This window comes from Hyla sarda, chromosome 7 (assembly GCF_029499605.1).
Source record: "Hyla sarda isolate aHylSar1 chromosome 7, aHylSar1.hap1, whole genome shotgun sequence".
Lineage (NCBI taxonomy): Eukaryota > Metazoa > Chordata > Amphibia > Anura > Hylidae > Hyla > Hyla sarda.
Genome location: NC_079195.1, coordinates 67,079,920 through 67,099,198, shown reverse-complemented (window position 1 = coordinate 67,099,198; position 19,279 = coordinate 67,079,920). Strand labels below are relative to the sequence as shown.

At 41.4% G+C, this 19,279-nt stretch overlaps 1 protein-coding gene and 1 long non-coding RNA gene across 5 annotated transcripts in view; one reads left to right on the top strand and one right to left on the bottom strand.

Annotated features, from left to right (window-relative positions):
* The window catches only part of PDE6C (phosphodiesterase 6C), a 73,658-nt gene that overhangs the window by 20,911 nt on the left and 33,468 nt on the right, over positions 1–19,279 (bottom strand). For 3 of the 4 annotated variants that reach the window (XM_056529481.1, XM_056529479.1, XM_056529477.1), the window contains exons 13-15: positions 10,207–10,314; positions 4,327–4,436; positions 4,146–4,233 (exon numbers count right to left, since the gene is read on the bottom strand). In XM_056529481.1, the coding sequence (XP_056385456.1) occupies positions 4,146–4,233; positions 4,327–4,436; positions 10,207–10,314 (306 nt within the window). The remainder of the gene's footprint in view (positions 1–4,145; positions 4,234–4,326; positions 4,437–10,206; positions 10,315–19,279) is intronic. The other variant, XM_056529480.1, reaches the window with a different exon arrangement.
* The window catches only part of LOC130281821 (uncharacterized), a 70,373-nt gene that overhangs the window by 18,353 nt on the left and 32,741 nt on the right, over positions 1–19,279 (top strand). The window lies entirely within an intron of this gene.

Below are 19,279 nucleotides of genomic sequence, written 5' to 3'. Positions count from 1 at the left end.
TGTTATTAATTAATTAATTATTTTAAAAAAAAATCTGTGATAATTTACACCAATCAGTCTAAACATTAAAACTAATACAGTCTCCCTTAGTGGACACCTCCCAATAGCGGACAGTTTTTTATTCCCTTGAGTCCCATAAGACTTGATGTATTTGCACCCTCCTAATAGGGGACATTCCCAGTAGTGGACGCGGACACACCCAATAAGGGACAAAACACTCCATATAGAGGACAAAACACACCCAACAGGGGACAAAACGCTCCCAATAGGGGACAATCAGGCTTATGTGCCGGCCCTACCTTGTACACAGGGCTGCCATCTGTGGGTTTTAGACAATACCCCAGTAAGGGGCCCAGGCTCCCCAGCACAGTTTATACAGTGGTCCCCTGCTTCTGTACGTCCGCCGGCCACATCATTTGCCCCCCCCCCTCCTCCCCAATCCCCCTGTGCCAAATCATCTCCTCTATTATAACCCCCTGTGCCCCTTGATCCCACCATGATATTTCATTCCCCCTTTATTACCCTCTGTGCAAATTCATCACCCACTCTTTACTACCCCTGTGCCATTTCTTTCCCTCCTTTATCCCGCCTGTGCCATTTCATCCCCCTTTATCCCACCTGTGACACTTTAATCCCCCTGTGCCCTGTGCCAAATCTTTCTCCATCACCCCTTGTACCACATCGCTTTTCCCCTTCTCTTCTTCCCCTGTTGTTCTTTTTACCTGGCCAGTAGGCTTAGGGCCTCTTACCAGGTTTTATGTTCTCCTGACAGTGTAAAGGACTTCAAGAGGATGTCAAACCCGCAAAGAGCTCCTGCATCTGAGCCTGCTGGCCAGGTAAGAAGAACAACAGGGGGAGGAGGTATGGGGAAAAGTGAAATGCAAAAGGGATAAGAGGGGATGATTTTTGCAAAGGGAACAGGGGGAATAAAGTGGCACAGGGAGAAGAAATGGCACAGGGTGGTAAAGAGGGGGGGTGATGATTTTGTACAGAGGGTAATAAAGGGGCAATGAAATGGCACAGGGGGGATTAAGGAAAAATGATATGGCACAGGAGGTAAGGGGGGATAATTTGGCACAGGGCCCAATGGGAATAAAGTGGCACAGGGTATAAGGGGGGGAATGAAATGGCACAGAAGGGTTTAAAGGGGGAAGAATGAAGTGGCATTGGAGAAATCAAGAGGGGGAATTAAACGTCACTATGAGATTCTACTGTAATATTGCTTATTATCATATTTTATAGGTATTTACACTCTGGAGTGAGTACAGAACAGTATTTGGTAATTTAGAAAGAATTTTGGGCCTTTTTTCCCATTAGAGGACATCTCTCAATAGTGGACACTCCCCCCCAAGAGTGTATGCTATTGGGAGATTCTATTGTACAGTATTGTGTTGGTTCTCTCTGTGTTGCCAGAACAGCTCTGACCCATGGAGGAATTAACTCTATAAGACATCTGAAGTTGTCCTATGGTATCTGACACCAAGACATTAGCAGCTTTAGATCCTTTAAAGCAGTGGTCTTCAAACTGGGGCCCTCCAGATGTTACAAAACTACAATTCCCAGCATGCCAGGACAGCTGTTGGCTGTTGGCCACAGTTTGAAGACCGCTGCTTTAAAGCAATGGTCTCAAATTGTGGCCCTCCAGATGTTGCAAAATTTCAACTACCAGCATGCCAATGGCAGTCCGGGCATGGTAGGAGTCAAAGTTTTGCAACATCTGGAGGGCCACAGTTTGAGACCACTGCTTTAAAGGGTCACTGAGTTTTCAAAAAAACTTTTCCTAAGGAAATGTCGCAAGGTTTGATCGGTCAGGGTCTGAGTATTCAGACACTAGAATGCTTACTGTGTTCTTTCCCTGCTCTGTGCCATATGACCAAGAATACTCCTTAATGTAACTCTATGGGATTGTTTCGGGGCACATGCACAAACAGCATGGAGAAGCAGCGCTCAGACGCACACTTTATTCCACTAGTTCTAGTGATCGGTCAGAGTCTGAACACTCAGACCTTTACTGTCCACTCACCAACCTGCCTGTTTGCCGTGATTCCATCTGTAAGACCGAGCAATCATCTGTGCCCCACCGGAGGAGGTTCGGGACACACCGCGCAGACACATCTATTGTGCCGGCTGCCCAGCCGAGCCAGCCTGCGACGAGGAGCCCAGCACACCAGGGGCCACCATCCCAACCCAAACAGAGCGGTGAGTGGTGCAGTAGCACCAACAATCATTACTTGCTACAGTATCTCTGGATCCATACTTGTTACAATATACAGAAAAGACCCCTTGATAAAGCCTTAGCGAAAACGCGTTCGGGGTGAGGTATTGTATGCAGGGTATATGGTCTGGCCGGTCTGTTTACTTCTACATGTGACCTTTTTTTCCCTTCCAGCCTTTACCTTTGTATGTATAATTTATATTGTATCAGTTCTTATTGCGCCGTTTACATCTTTTTGGACATTATCTCCATTTGTGATTTTGCTGTATATTTCCACCTATAATCATGTAGGTTGGTAATCTTTACCAGGCGCCTTATGCAGTATCCTCATCTCTCTTTTTTCTGTATGTGTAACCATCTTCTCATTTATGTTGTTTTAATCTGTTTCATTGTTTTAAGTATTTCTATAATAAAGATTTATATTCTTAAGACCAATTTCTTGGCCTCTATTTTTGGTGTTTATGGTTAAATGGCCTATGGTCTGTTACGGAGATAGGGCCCTAAACCTCTTTATGTGTTAATATACAGAAAACGTTTCACCTCTGTCATTGCCAACAAAGTGTATATAACAAAATATTGAGATGAACTTCTGGTTATTGACCAAATACTTATTTTCCACCATCATTTGCAAATAAATTCTTTAGCAATCAGACAATGTAATTTTATGGATTTTTTTTCTCATTATGTCTCTCATAGTTGAGGTATACCTATGATGAAAATTACAGGCCTCTCATCTTTTTAAGTGGGAGAACTTGCACAATTGGTGGCTGACTAAATACTTTTTTGCCCCACTGTATACTGTGAGCATTGCTGCTCGTGGTGAGCATGAATACATCACCACTCACTTGACTAGATCACACCTGCCTGGTACCTACATGTTGCAGCCCATCTGATTACTGCATGGGATACATTTTTCTCTACAATGGGACACTATGGATGATATATACCAATTCATGCCTATACAATGGGGTACATTAGAGATATACATAAAGTTGGGATTCTACTAAATACATCAAGTGGGGGCATGTCTGCTTAGGAAATGGACAATAACTTCATATCTAAATCTGACCAATCTACCTACTTCTTTACAACTTATGTGGGAAAATGTAAACTTAAATGGGTACTCCACCCCTAGACATCTTATCCCCTATCCAAAGGATAGAGGATAAGATGTCTGCTCGCGGGGGGGGTAGGGGAGGGGCCCACCGCTGGGGACCCCCATGATCTCCCTTCTGCACCCAGCACTCCTATAGACTTGCATTGAGGGGGCATGGCCGTGATATGACGAGCCTCTGCCCTACATCGCCAGTCATTTTGCACTGGATATCTGTGGTGTCGCAGCTGAGATTGTGGGGATCCCCAGCGGCGAGACCCCTGGGATCAGACATCTTATCCCATATCCTTTGGATAGGAGATAAGATGTCTAGGGGCGGAGTACCCCTTTCAATTCAAAAACTTAAAGGGGTTATCCAGGGAAAAACTTTTTATATATATATCAACTGGCTCCAGAAAGTTAAACAGATTTGTAAATTACTTCTACTAAAAAATCTTAATCCTTTCAGTACTTATGAGCTTCTGAAGTTTAGGTTGTTCTTTTCTGTCTAAGTAATCTCTGATGACACGTGTCTCGGGAACCGCCCAGTTTAGAAGAGGTTTGCTATGGGAATTTGCTTCTAAACTGGGTGGTTCCCGAGACACGTGTCATCAGAGATTACTTAGACAGAAAAGAACAACCTTAACTTCAGAAGCTCATAAGTACTGAAAGGATGAAGATTTTTTTTAATAGAAGTAATTTACAAATCTGTTTAACTTTCTGGAGCCAGTTGATATATATAAAAAAGTTTTTTCCTGGAATACCCCTTTAATGGAGGTAAAATTGTGAGGATTAACATTTGTTGTAAACACAGACACCATAGCATGGCACCCTTACCTCATCTTCCAGCAGGGTTTTACTAAATTCTAAGTGATGTCTTTCCAAGATAGAGGACCCGTGAAGCCGTGCAAGGGGAGCCTGAGATCTGTAAAAAAAGGAAAAGTCTGTGATGTATTGCAAGTTACAGCATGCTAGGAATTAAACTCTAAGTAAAGGTCATTATAACCCCAGCACTTACTTCATTTGGTACAAATTATTGGTTCCCCTATGGTCAATATCATGGCAGAATGCCGCAGCCACCATGGCAAAGGCCTCCAAATCAGAATAATATTTCTTGAGTTTACCTGTCTTTTGAAAATGAATGGATTTTTCATTAAGAATGCTGCTTTTTATAAAGTATTTCTGTCATTATAGAAGACTATAGCACATATAATACAAATATTCAATACAATACAAATATTGGATAGGGGATAAGGTGTCTAGGGGCGGAGTACCCCTTTAAATATGGCAGTATCAACTGTAAATAGATGTTTACATTTTTTTAGCCCCCTACCCTGACATACTGCTGAAATCTGCATGTTTTCCTGGTGGCAAAGATACAGTTAAATACTATAGATGGGCAGGGAGCAGAATGCTCTGCTATTCACTTTCCTTGCCTATAGGCCACTTTAGGCCTGCATCCTATGAAAGCAGGACTCCTGCATGGGCCGGCAGGATAACATGGCAGCATTGCATTGGCCTGTACAGAGATCGCCCCCTAACATCTCATATGCTGCAGGCCTTAATACAGTGAGCAGCTCTGTGCTTTCTAGGAATAGGGCTCGGCCAGTATTATATTTATTATTTAATTGGCCGCTATTCCTGTGGGGGAATCAATGTTACAGAACTAAGGACATTGGTGGGTAACATTACTGAATGGGATTACTAAGGGGCACCATTACTGGGAGGGAACACTAAAGGGGAGGGATTTTTCTGCTGTGTAGGGGGCTTTATTAATTTAGGGGGAACTAAAGGGGGCATTATTAATGTGGGGGGGGGGGGGCACACAAGGATGCCATTATCTACTAAGGTGAAACCGTGCCCTGTTACTATGTGGGACATAGAGGGGGTTACTATTACTATGGGGGCACTATGGTGTGTATTTTGGACTTTACAGGCTTTGACTGATCACTACCTTAGTATCCAAACAAGTATACAGAGATGGCCACAACTGATCATTGATCTAAACACTTATACAGAGATGACCACAACTGATCATTGATCCAAACACTTATACAGAGATGACCACAACTGATCATTGATCTAAACACTTATACAGAGATGACCACAACTGATCATTGATCCAAACACTTATACAGAGATGGCCACAACTGATCATTGATCTAATCACTTATACAGAGATGACCACAACAACTGATCATTGATCCAAACACTTATACAGAGATGGCCACAACTGATCATTGATCCAAACACTTATACAGAGATGACCACAACTGATCATTGATCCAAACACTTATACAGAGATGACCACAACAACTGATCATTGATCCAAACACTTATACAGAGATGACCACAACAACTGATCATTGATCCAAACACTTATACAGAGATGACCACAACAACTGATCATTGATCTAAACACTTATACAGAGATGACCACAACAACTGATCATTGATCTAAACACTTATACAGAGATGACCACAACAACTGATCATTGATCTAAACACTTATACAGAGATGACCACAACAACTGATCATTGATCTAAACACTTATACAGAGATGACCACAACAACTGATCATTGATCCAAACACTTATACAGAGATGACCACAACAACTGATCATTGATCCAAACACTTATACAGAGATGACCACAACAACTGATCATTGATCTAAACACTTATACAGAGATGACCACAACAACTGATCATTGATCTAAACACTTATACAGAGATGACCACAACAACTGATCATTGATCCAAACACTTATACAGAGATGACCACAACAACTAATCATTGATCCAAACACTTATACAGAGATGACCACTACAACTGATCATTGATCCAAACACTTATACAGAGATGACCACTACAACTGATCATTGATCCAAACACTTATACAGAGATGACCACAACTGATCATTGATCCAAACACTTATACAGAGATGACCACTACAACTGATCATTGATCCAAACACTTATACAGAGATGACCACAACTGATCATTGATCCAAACACTTATACAGAGATGACCACTACAACTGATCATTGATCCAAACACTTATACAGAGATGACCACAACTGATCATTGATCCAAACACTTATACAGAGATGACCACAACTGATCATTGATCCAAACACTTATACAGAGATGACCACTACAACTGATCATTGATCCAAACACTTATACAGAGATGACCACAACAACTGATCATTGATCCAAACACTTATACAGAGATGACCACAACAACTGATCATTGATCCAAACACTTATACAGAGATGACCACAACAACTGATCATTGATCCAAACACTTATACAGAGATGACCACAACTGATCATTGATCCAAACACTTATACAGAGATGACCACTACTACTGATCATTGATCCAAACACTTATACAGAGATGACCACAACAACTGATCATTGATCCAAACACTTATACAGAGATGACCACAACTGATCATTGATCCAAACACTTATACAGAGATGACCACTACAACTGATCATTGATCCAAACACTTATACAGAGATGATCACAACAACTGATCATTGATCCAAACACTTATACAGAGATGACCACAACTGATCATTGATCCAAACACTTATACAGAGATGACCACAACAACTGATCATTTATCCAAACACTTATACAGAGATGACCACAACTGATCATTGATCCAAACACTTATACAGAGATGACCACAACAAATGATCATTGATCCAAACACTTATACAGAGATGACCACAACTGATCATTGATCCAAATACTTATACAGAGATGACCACTACAACTGATCATTGATCCAAACACTTATACAGAGATGACCACTACAACTGATCATTGATCCAAACACTTATACAGAGATGACCACAACTGATCATTGATCCAAACATTTATACAGAGATGACCACAACAACTGATCATTTATCCAAACACTTATACAGAGATGACCACAACGACCACAACAACTGATCATTGATCCAAACACTTATACAGAGATGACCACAACAACTGATCATTGATCCAAACACTTATACAGAGATGATCACAACTGATCATTGATCCAAACACTTATACAGAGATGACCACTACAACTTATCATTGATCCAAACACTTATACAGAGATGACCACAACAACTGATCATTGATCCAAACACTTATACAGAGATGACCACAACTGATCATTGATCCAAACACTTATACAGAGATGACCACTACAACTGATCATTGATCCAAACACTTATACAGAGATGACCACAACAACTGATCATTGATCCAAACACTTATACAGAGATGACCACAACAACTGATCATTGATCCAAACACTTATACAGAGATGACCACAACAACTGTTCATTGATCCAAACACTTATACAGAGATGACCACAACAACTGATCATTGATCCAAACACTGATACAGAGATGACCACAACTGATCATTGATCCAAACACTTATACAGAGATGACCACAACTGATCATTGATCCAAACACTTATACAGAGATGACCACTACAACTGATCATTGATCCAAACACTTATACAGAGATTACCACCACAACTGATCATTGATCCAAACACTTATACAGAGATGACCACAACAACTGATCATTGATCCAAACACTTATACAGAGATGACTACAACAACTGATCATTGATCCAAACACTTATACAGAGATGACCACTACAACTAATCATTGATCCAAACACTTATACAGAGATGACCACTACAACTGATCATTGATCCAAACACTTATACAGAGATGACCACAACTGATCATTGATCCAAACACTTATACAGAGATGACCACAACAACTGATCATTGATCCAAACACTTATACAGAGATGACCACAACAACTGATCATTGATCCAAATACTTATACAGAGATGACCACTACAACTGATCATTGATCCAAACACTTATACAGAGATGACCACAACAACTGATCATTGATCCAAACACTTATACAGAGATGACCACAACAACTGATCATTGATCCAAATACTTATACAGAGATGACCACTACAACTGATCATTGATCCAAACACTTATACAGAGATGATCACAACAACTGATAATTAATCCAAACACTTATACAGAGATGACCACAACTGATCATTTATCCAACCACTTATACAGAGATGACCACAACTGATCATTGATCCAAACACTTATACAGAGATGACCACAACAACTGATCATTGATCCAAACACTTATACAGAGATGATCACAACTGATCATTGATCCAAACACTTATACAGAGATGACCACTACAACTTATCATTGATCCAAACACTTATACAGAGATGACCACAACAACTGATCATTGATCCAAACACTTATACAGAGATGACCACAACTGATCATTGATCCAAACACTTATACAGAGATGACCACTACAACTGATCATTGATCCAAACACTTATACAGAGATGACCACAACAACTGATCATTGATCCAAACACTTATACAGAGATGGCCACAACAGATCATTGATCCAAACACTTATACAGAGATGACCACAACAACTGATCATTGATCCAAACACTTATACAGAGATGACCACAACAACTGATCATTGATCCAAACACTTATACAGAGATGACCACAACAACTGATCATTGATCCAAACACTTATACAGAGATGACCACAACTGATCATTGATCCAAACACTTATACAGAGATGACCACAACTGATCATTGATCCAAACACTTATACAGAGATGACCACTACAACTGATCATTGATCCAAACACTTATACAGAGATGACCACAACAACTGATCATTGATCCAAACACTTATACAGAGATGACCACAACAACTGATCATTGATCCAAACACTTATACAGAGATGACCACAACAACTGATCATTGATCCAAACACTTATACAGAGATGACCACAACTGATCATTGATCCAAACACTTATACAGAGATGACCACAACTGATCATTGATCCAAACACTTATACAGAGATGACCACTACAACTGATCATTGATCCAAACACTTATACAGAGATGACCACAACAACTGATCATTGATCCAAACACTTATACAGAGATGACCACAACAACTGATCATTGATCCAAACACTTATACAGAGATGACCACAACAACTGATCATTGATCCAAACACTTATACAGAGATGACCACAACTGATCATTGATCCAAACACTTATACAGAGATGACCACTACAACTGATCATTGATCCAAACACTTATACAGAGATGACCACAAATGATCATTGATCCAAACACTTATACAGAGATGACCACTACAACTGATCATTGATCCAAACACTTATACAGAGATGACCACAACAACTGATCATTGATCCAAACACTTATACAGAGATGACCACTACAACTGATCATTGATCCAAACACTTATACAGAGATGACCACAACAACTGTTCATTGATCCAAACACTTATACAGAGATGACCACAACAACTGATCATTGATCCAAACACTTATACAGAGATGACCACAACAACTGATCATTGATCCAAACACTTATACAGAGATGACCACAACTGATTATTGATCCAAACACTTATACAGAGATGACCACTACAACTGATCATTGATCCAAACACTTATACAGAGATGACCACAACAACTGATCATTGATCCAAACACTTATACAGAGATGATCACAACTGATCATTGATCCAAACACTTATACAGAGATGACCACAACAACTGATCATTGATCCAAACACTTATACAGAGATGACCACAACTGATCATTGATCTAAACACTTATACATACATGACCACAACAACTGATCATTGATCCAAACACTTATACAGAGAAGACCACAACAACTGATCATTTATCCAAATTCCTATACAGATATGGCCACAACAAATGAAACATTACATACCATAAGCAAGGTGAACATTGTCTGTCCCACATTAAATCCATGCCGCCAGTTGTGATACGTTATGTCCCGGTAGCCTTTTCGCACAGTATACATCCATTTTGTCATGACCTAGGAAGAAATAGGGAGGGAAAATATGTTTTTCAATGTATTTTTAGTTGAGTTGATAAGTGGATGGATATACAGGTGTTCTCTTCATTATCCAATTTTGGTCTGACTGTCAAAAAGGCTTACAATCTAATATGAAAATATTCCGGAGCCAGCTAAATTAAAGGGGTACTCTGGTGGAAAACTATTATTATTTTTTTATCAACTGGTTCGAGAAAGTTAAAAAGATTTGTAGATTACTTCTATTTAAAAATCTTAATTCTTCCAGCACTTATCAGTTGCTGTATGCTCCAGAGGAAGTTGAGTTGTTCTTTTCAGTCTGACCACACCTCTGTTCATATCAGGAACTATCCAGAGCAGGAGAGGTTTGCTATGGGGCAGGCATAGGCAACCTTCGGCACTGCAGATGTTTTGGACTACATCTCCCATGATGCTCTTACAGCCAGTTCCATACATGGACAGAGGTGTCAGCAGAGAGCACTGTGTTCAGACTGAAAAGAACTATACAACTTCCTCTGCAGCATACAGCAGCTGATAAGTACTGGAAGGATTACAATCTTTTAATAGAAGTAATTTAGAAGTCTGTTTAACTTTCTGCCACCAGTTGACTTAAAAAATAGTTTTCCACTGAATTACCACTTTAAAGGGAACCGATCATCAGATTTTACCCAATATAATGCTTGGCAAAGCGTTATATAGGGTAAAATTGTTGTCCTCACCATCCCCGGGGGATGCTCCTGCCCCCAGGGATGGTGAAGATATGAAGTTATAAATTAGTCACCGCCGGCGCCGTAAGTAGTCACCTGGGCGGGGAGCTCTTCTTATCTACTCCCGTTCTTCGGCCGGGAGCGACGCCCCCTCCGCTTGATTGATTGGCCGCGTCATTGTTCCGCTCACTGAACAGACGGAGCAGAGCGATGACGCGGCCCATCAATCAAGCGGAGGGGGCGTCGCTCCCGGCCAAAGAACGGGAGTAGATGAGAAGAGCTCCCCGCCCAGGTGACTACTTACGGCGGCGGCGGTGACTAGTTTATAACTTCATATCTTCACCATCCCTGGGGGCAGGAGCGTCCTCCGGGAATGGTGAAAATAAAGATTGTACCCTATATAATGCTTTGCCAAGCGTTATATAGGGTAAAATCTGATGATTGGTTCCCTTTTAGACAGAATTTACTCGAGAAAATATGTGTAAAAACATGAAATTCCAGACAAATTGCAATCTCATCTGCATTAAAGGATCATATAACTTTCATCTAGAGCTGTAAGGTGCCACAATGTACCTAAGGGGTTGTCCAAGATTACAATAACACGGCTACTTTCTTCCAAAAACAGCACCACACCTGACCATGAGTGTAGTTTTGTATGGTTGCTCAGCTACATTCACTGGAGGCCTTTTCAAAAAGGAAAGAATCGATCTGATTGGTTGCTATGGGCAACTCAGCAACTTTTCCTCTGGACAGAAGAAAGCAGCCATGAGGCAGACATACCATATAGCTCTCCATAGCATGCTTAGACTTGTTTAAAACAAAAAAATTACTTCTCACGAGTCTATGGCTAGAGCCACACAGTATATTTGGTTCTGCCCCTTCAGGTCTCAGATAAGTTGCACAACCAAAAACATTGGGCACTTTTTCTGTAGCTTTCTGTTGTGTGACTATTTTAAATATGTGATGAATTAAAAATAGGGTTGCCACCTTTCTTGCAAAAAAATACCGGCCATGCTAATTTGCATAATTAATTATATATGTGTGACATCACAGGATACACATATGCAGGGAAAATTTTGTCCTATTCTGACCCCTATAACTTTTTTATTTCTCCTTATACGGGCCTGTATGGGGGCTCATTTTTTGCGCCCCGATCTGTAGTTTTTAACAGTACCATTTTTGTTTTGAAGTGATATATTTATATCGCTATTTTTATAACATTTGGGAGCTTCAGTTAATTACTAACTACAACTCCTAGCATGCCCTGATACAGCTAGTGGCTCAGCAGCTGCCCCAAACGAGAACTACAACTCCCAGCATATTGGACTATATATTAGTATACAGTGGGGATCAAAAGTTTGGGCACCCCAGGGAATAATGTGTATTCATGTGCATAAAGAAGCCAAGGAAAGATGGAAAAATCTCCAAAAGGCATTAAATTACAGATTAGACATTCTTATAATATGTCAACAAAAAGTTAGATTTTATTTCCATCATTTACACTTTCAAAATAACAGAAAACAAAAAAATGGCATCTGCAAAAGTTTGGGCCCCCTGCAGAATTTATAGCATGCACTGCCCCCTTTGCAAAGCTGAGACCTGCCAGTGTCATGGATTGTTCTCAATCATTATTTGGGAAGACCAGGTGCTCTCAATCTGGAACAGTGGAAGTTAAAGCAAGATCTGGAAGACCAAGAAAATATCAGACAGAACAGCTTGCAGGATTGTGAGAAAAACTATTCAAAACCCACGTTTGACTGCACAATCCCTCCAGAAAGATCTGGAAGACACTGGAGTTGTGGTACACTATTCTACTATAAATATAATGATCCTAAACACACCTCAAAATCCACGGGGGATTACATGAAGAGGCGTAAACTGAAGGTTTTGCCATGGCCTTCACAATCTCCTGACCTCAACATAATTGAAAATCTATGGATAGACCTTAAAAGAGCAGTGCGTGACAGACAGGCCAGAAATCTCAAAGAACTGGAAGACTTTTGTAAGGAAGAATGGGCAAAGATACCTCAAACAAGAATTGAAAGACTCTTGGCTGGCTACAAAAAGCGTTTACAAGCTGCGATACTTGCCAAAGGGGGCAGTACAAGATATTAACTCTGCAGGGTGCCCAAACTTTTGCAGATGCCATTTTTTTGTTTTCTGTTATTTTGAAAGTGTAAATGATGGGAATAAAATCTAACTTTTTGTTGACATATTATAAGAATGTCTAATCTGTAATTTGATGCCTTTTGGAGATTTTTCCATCTTTCCTTGGCTTCTTTATGCACATGAATACAAATTTTTACCTGGGGTGCCCAAACTTTTGATCCCCACTGTATAGTATAAGTCAGTGTTTCCCAACCAGGGGTGCCTCCAGCTGATGCAAAACTACAACTCCCAGCATGTTGGACTCTATAGTAGTATATAGTATAGGTCAGTGTTTCCCAACCAGGGGTGCCTCAAGCTGTTGCAAGACTACAACTCCCAGCATTCCCGGATAGCCAACGGCTGTCCGGGCATGCTGGGAGTTGTAGTTTTTTTTTTTAACAGCTAGAGGCACTCTGGTTGGGAAACACTGGTATAGTAAATGGTGCAACATTCCAGGAGTTGGAGGATTGGTTGGATAAATTCCGGCCATTGCTTTATCATAATTTTTAATATAAATATACCGGCAGGGTCGCCAAAATACCGACCAGGTGGCAGCTCTACTTAAAAATAAGTCGTAATAAGAAAGACCTTTGCCCAATCACTAGAACTACTCTAGCGGTGTGGTCCATGCTCCGAGATAGCGGCTCAGTAAGCCATGATTTTACCCTGCTAATTAAGGTGTGGGACGCCCTCGGCCGGCTCGCGGGAGATCAGCCTGCCCCTTGATCTACGCTCCTCTCATTACTCTGTTACACAACTCTTAGATGAGGACGGATGCATTGTAGATGAAGCTACCTTAGCCTCCAATCTTGATTTGCAATCCTCCAACTTTTTGCTGTTGGGCCGGTTGAGGAAGTCCTTCACGCGAATTGTTAAAAGCGGAGACCCTGAAGCTCCGTTGTCTTGGTTGGGCAAGCTGGCAACGGCTACACAAGGTCCCCCTAAACTTATATCTACATTATACAAAAGCCTTTCATCTTCATCTCCCCCCCCCCCTTTTCTTTCAAAATGGTAGACAGACCTCAAGGTGAAGTGTACCTCAGAAGTGGTGCGAAAGATATGCTTAATCCCTCATAAGGTGTCCAGATGTGTGCGCATCCAGGAGAATGGGTATAAGGTTCTCAGCAGATGGTATAAGACCCCAGATATAACCTCCCACTACTCATTAGCGAACTTGGACTCATGCTGGAGATGCCTGAAAGCCAGGGGCACATTCTTCCATATTTGGTGGACCTGCCCCTTGGTTCAAAGTTGGTGGAGCAAAATCTTCCAGTTAAGTAACTCAGGTTGCCAGACATCTATCCCCTGTAAACCAGACATTGCCCTTCTATCCGTCTCTACATCCTCTCCAAACTTCAGAATCCCCTCTTTCTTCACCTTTAAGCGGCTGCTAGATTATTGCTACCCAAACATTGGCTTTCCCTGCAGCTCCCTGAGAAGCAGCATTGGATCGTTAAAGTGGACCAGATATACCGTCTGGAGGAAATCTCCCATTGAGAGACATGTACCAGATCGTCCATCTTGAGGATCTGGCAGCCGTGGAGAAGGTTCAGGAATTTCACTTAAACGGCCCCCTGTTCCTTTACTCACACTCTTCTCTTTTCGATCTTTTTCCCCCTCTCTATATGTACAAGATTTCTACCTCGTATGATAGAGCCAACAAACCATCTCTATACCATATAAGAACCACCCTTGCTTAATGTTTTTGTTATTACTTAATGTCTTTGTTATTTGTTCTTGATGTTCTTTCCTCCCCTTCCCACTGGTTCGCTAGTAGAGATGTCGCGAATTGTTAGCTGGCGAATGGTTCCGGGCGAACTTCGCTTGTTCGCGTTCGCCTCGCCAGGCAAACATATGTGAAGTTGGATCCGCCCCCTATTCATTAACATTGCGGTAAACTTTGACCCTGTGTGTCACAGTCAGCAGACACATTACAGCCAATCACTAGCAGACACTCCCTTCCAGACCCTCCTATCTCCTGCACGGACGCCATTTTACTTTCATTCGGCATGCTGTAGGCTTAGAGAGAGGAGGGAAAGTGAAGCTGCTCTTGCTTTAATAGGGAAAGCGATAGCTAGGTGGTTCATTCAGGGTCCACTACACTCCTAAACCACTAATATAACATCTGCTTTAAGGACAGCACCCACAAAAGCCCTTTTTAGGGCTCAAATATCAGTCCGTGTGTCTTGCAACAGCTGGAGGCACCCAGGTTGGGAGGGAACCACAGGTTAAAAGGGGTACTCCGGTTGAAAACTTGATTTCTTTCAAGCAGCTACAGTATTAGAAGGACTCAAAGATCAGTCCGTGTGTTTTGCAACAGCTGGAGGCACCCTGGTTGGGTAACCTCTGGTTAAGGGGTACTCCGCTGGCAAACTTTTTTTCAGTGCAGCAACTACAGTATTAAAACGGCTCAAACATCAGTCTGTGTGTTTTGCAACAGCTGGAGGCAACCTGTTGCCTAAAGGGAGGCTCTAACTATGTGCTGCGTAAAGGGGGGCTCTAACTATGTGCTGCCTAACATGGGGGAATCTATGTGCTGCCTAAAGGGGGCTCTATGTGCTGCCTAAAGGGAGACTCTAACTATGTGCTGCCTAAAGGGGGCTCTAACTATGTGCTGCCTAATATGGGGGAATCTAACTATGTGATGCCTAAAGGGGGGCTCTATGTGCTGCCTAAAGGGAGGCTCTAACTATGTGCTGCCTAAAGGGGGGCTCTAACTATGTGCTGCCTAACATGGGGGAATCTATGTGCTGCCTAAAGGGGGGATCTAACTATGTGATGGCTAAAGGGGGATCTAACTATGTGCTGCCTAAAGGGGGCTCTATGTGCTGCCTAAAGGGAGGCTCTACCTATGTGCTGCCTAAAGGGGGGCTCTAACTATGTGCTGCCTAATATGGGGGAATCTATGTGCTGCCTAAAGGGGGGATCTAACTATGTGATGCCTAAAGGGGGGCTCTATGTGCTGCCTAAAGGGGGCTAAAGCACGTTATTCCAAAGAATTTAGGAATAATAGGTGATTTATGCCCTTTATGGATTAAAACCAGACTCTGCATCAACTATGTAATTTTCCATGGGAGTTTTGCCATGGATCCCCCTCCAGCACGCCACAGTCCAGGTATTAGTCCCCTTGAAACAACTTCTAAATCACTATTGTGGCCAGAAAGAGTCCCTGTGGGTTTTAAAATTCGCCTGCCCATTGAAGTCAATGGCGGTTCGCCCGGATCGCCGTTTCACAAACTTTTGCGGAAGTTCGCGTTCGCCGTTCGTGAACCGAAAATTTTATGTTTGCGACATCACTATTCGCTAGATACAGCTATATTGCCAGTCTAGCAGTATCCAATTGTAATGTAGCTACGGGTTGATTTTATGCCCTTCAAGTGAATATTTGCTACCTGCCATTGCCTGTAACTGGACAAATGCATTCTATAATATGAGCAGTTTATTTGTTGTTTCTATGTTATCAACATAAAATTAAATAAAATATAAAAAATATAAATTGAAAAAAGTCGTAATCATGCATATAACTTACATTACAGTGTGTGAAAGAGAAGTCGCAGTTTGCAAGTCACACATGATTTTTCCATCAGTTACCACAATCTAGGTCATGTGTAACTGTGACTTGTGATCAGGCTTTTGGTAAAAGTTATGTCACGTTTGCATTATGTCATATGCCACAATGTGACACTGATCTTCATGTCACACGACCAAAGGCACCCTGCATCAAACTACTTACATGCTGCTGTATTTTCCACAGCATCTATGGGGTTAAACAGCTTTAGCTTCTGGGTTATCTCCGATGCTGGATAACGGGAGCTGGCACTCGCCAGACATTATATGTACTTTAAATATCAGGAAGAAATTCATATACACATCTGTTCACATTATTCTTTCACATATCTTTAACCCCTTAAGGACCGGGGTTTTTCCCGTTTTTGCATTTTCGTTTTTTGCTCCTTGCCTTTAAAAAATCGTAACTCTTTCAATTTTGCACCTAAAAATCCATACGATGGCTTATTTTTTGCGCCACCAATTCTACTTTGTAATTACGTCAGTCATTTTGCCCAAAAATCTACGATGAAACGAAAAAAAAAATCATTGTGCGACAAAATTGAAAAAAAAAAACGCTGTTTTGTAATTTTTGGGGGCTTCCATTTCTACGTACATTTTTCGGTAAAAATGACACCTTATCTTTATTCTGTAGGTCCATACGATTAAAATGATACCCTACTTATATAGGTTTGATTTTGTCGGACTTCTGGAAAAAATCATAACTACATGCAGGAAAATTAATACGTTTAAAATTGTCATCTTCTGACCCCTATAACTTTTTTATTTTTCCGTGTATGGGGCGGTATGAGGGCTCAGTTTTTGCGCCGCGATCTGAAGTTTTTAACGGTACTATTTTTGCTTTGATAGGACTTATTGATTTTTAAATGATATAAAAAGTGACCAAAAATGCACTATTTTGGACTTTGGAATTTTTTTGCGCGTACGCCATTGACCGAGCGGTTTAATTATGATATATTTTTATAATTCGGACATTTCCGCACGCGATGATACCATATATGTTTATTTTTATTTACACTGTGTTTTTTTTTTTTTTTTATGGGAAAAGGGGGGTGATTCAAACTTTTAATAGGGGAGGAGTTAAATGATCTTTATTCACTTTTTTTTTTCACTTTTTTTTTTGCAGTGTTATAGCTCCCATAGGGACCTAGAACACTGCACACACTGATCTTCATCATTGATCACTGGTTTCTCATAAGAAACCAGTGATCGATGATTCTGCCGCATGACTGCTCATGCCTGGATCTCAGGCACTGAGCAGTCATTCGGCGATCGGACAGCGAGGAGGCAGGTAGGGGCCCTCCCGCTGTCCTGTAAGCTGTTCGGGATGCCGCGATTAGCCGCGGCATCCCGAACAGCCCGACTGAGCTAGCCGGCAACTTTCACTTTCACTTTTAGCCGCACGGCTCAGCTCTGAGCGCGCGGCTAAAGGGTTAATAGCGCGTGGCGCTGCGTGCTATTAGAGGCGGGTCCCGGCTTCACTATGATGCCGGGCCCGCCGTGATATGACGCGGGGTTACTGTGTAACCCCGCGTTATATCAGGAGAGCAGGACCAAGGACATACCGGTACGTCCTTGGTCCTTAAGGGGTTAAGATTGCCACCTTTCTTGGAAAAAAATACCGGGCATGCTAATTTGCATAATTAATTATATATGCGTGACATCACAGGATACACATATGCGGGGGAAATTTTGTCCTATTCTGACCTCTAGAACTTTTTTATTTCTTCTTATACGGGCCTGTATGAGGGCTCATATTTTGCGCCCAGATCTTTTTACAGTACCATTTTTGTTTTGATGTGACTTTTTGATCTCTATTTTTATTAAATTTGGGAGCTGCAGTTAGTTACTAACTACAACTCCCAGCATGCCCTGATACAGCCTGTGGCTCAGCAGCTTCCCCAAATGAAAACGAAAACTCCCAGCATGTTGGACTATATAGTAGTATATAGTATAGGTCAGTGTTTCCTAACAAGAGCGCCTCCAGCTGTTGCAAAACTACAACTCCCAGCATGCCCGGACAGCCGTTGGTTTTGCAACAGCTGGAGGCGCTCTTGTTGGGAAACACTGGTATAGTATATGGTGCAACATTCTGGGAGTTGGAGGATTGGTTGAACAAATACCGGCCATTGCATGGTAGATATTTTTAATATAAAAATACCGGCCAAGTGGCACGCCTACATATCTTCCCATCCCTGGGGCAATAACAATGAAAACACTCTACACAATTACATTTCCATATTCCGTATGATAGTACTACTGCAAAATGCACAAGCCACGAATGCTAGTTATTTTTGCCGGCACAAAAGACGGTGCATGCACTAATTTTTGGTCCGGCAAAAAAAATGGTCTATGGGAACCGGATGTTCAAAAAAAACATCCGTTATCATCAGTTATTGTCAGGTTTTTAACATCCATTTTTTGTACTGAGCATGCTCAGTAAAGCTTTACAAATAAAGGGTTAAAAACTAGGGATCGACCGATATTGATTTTTTAGGACCGATACCGATAATCTGTGGACTTTCCGGCTGATAGCCGATAACTTA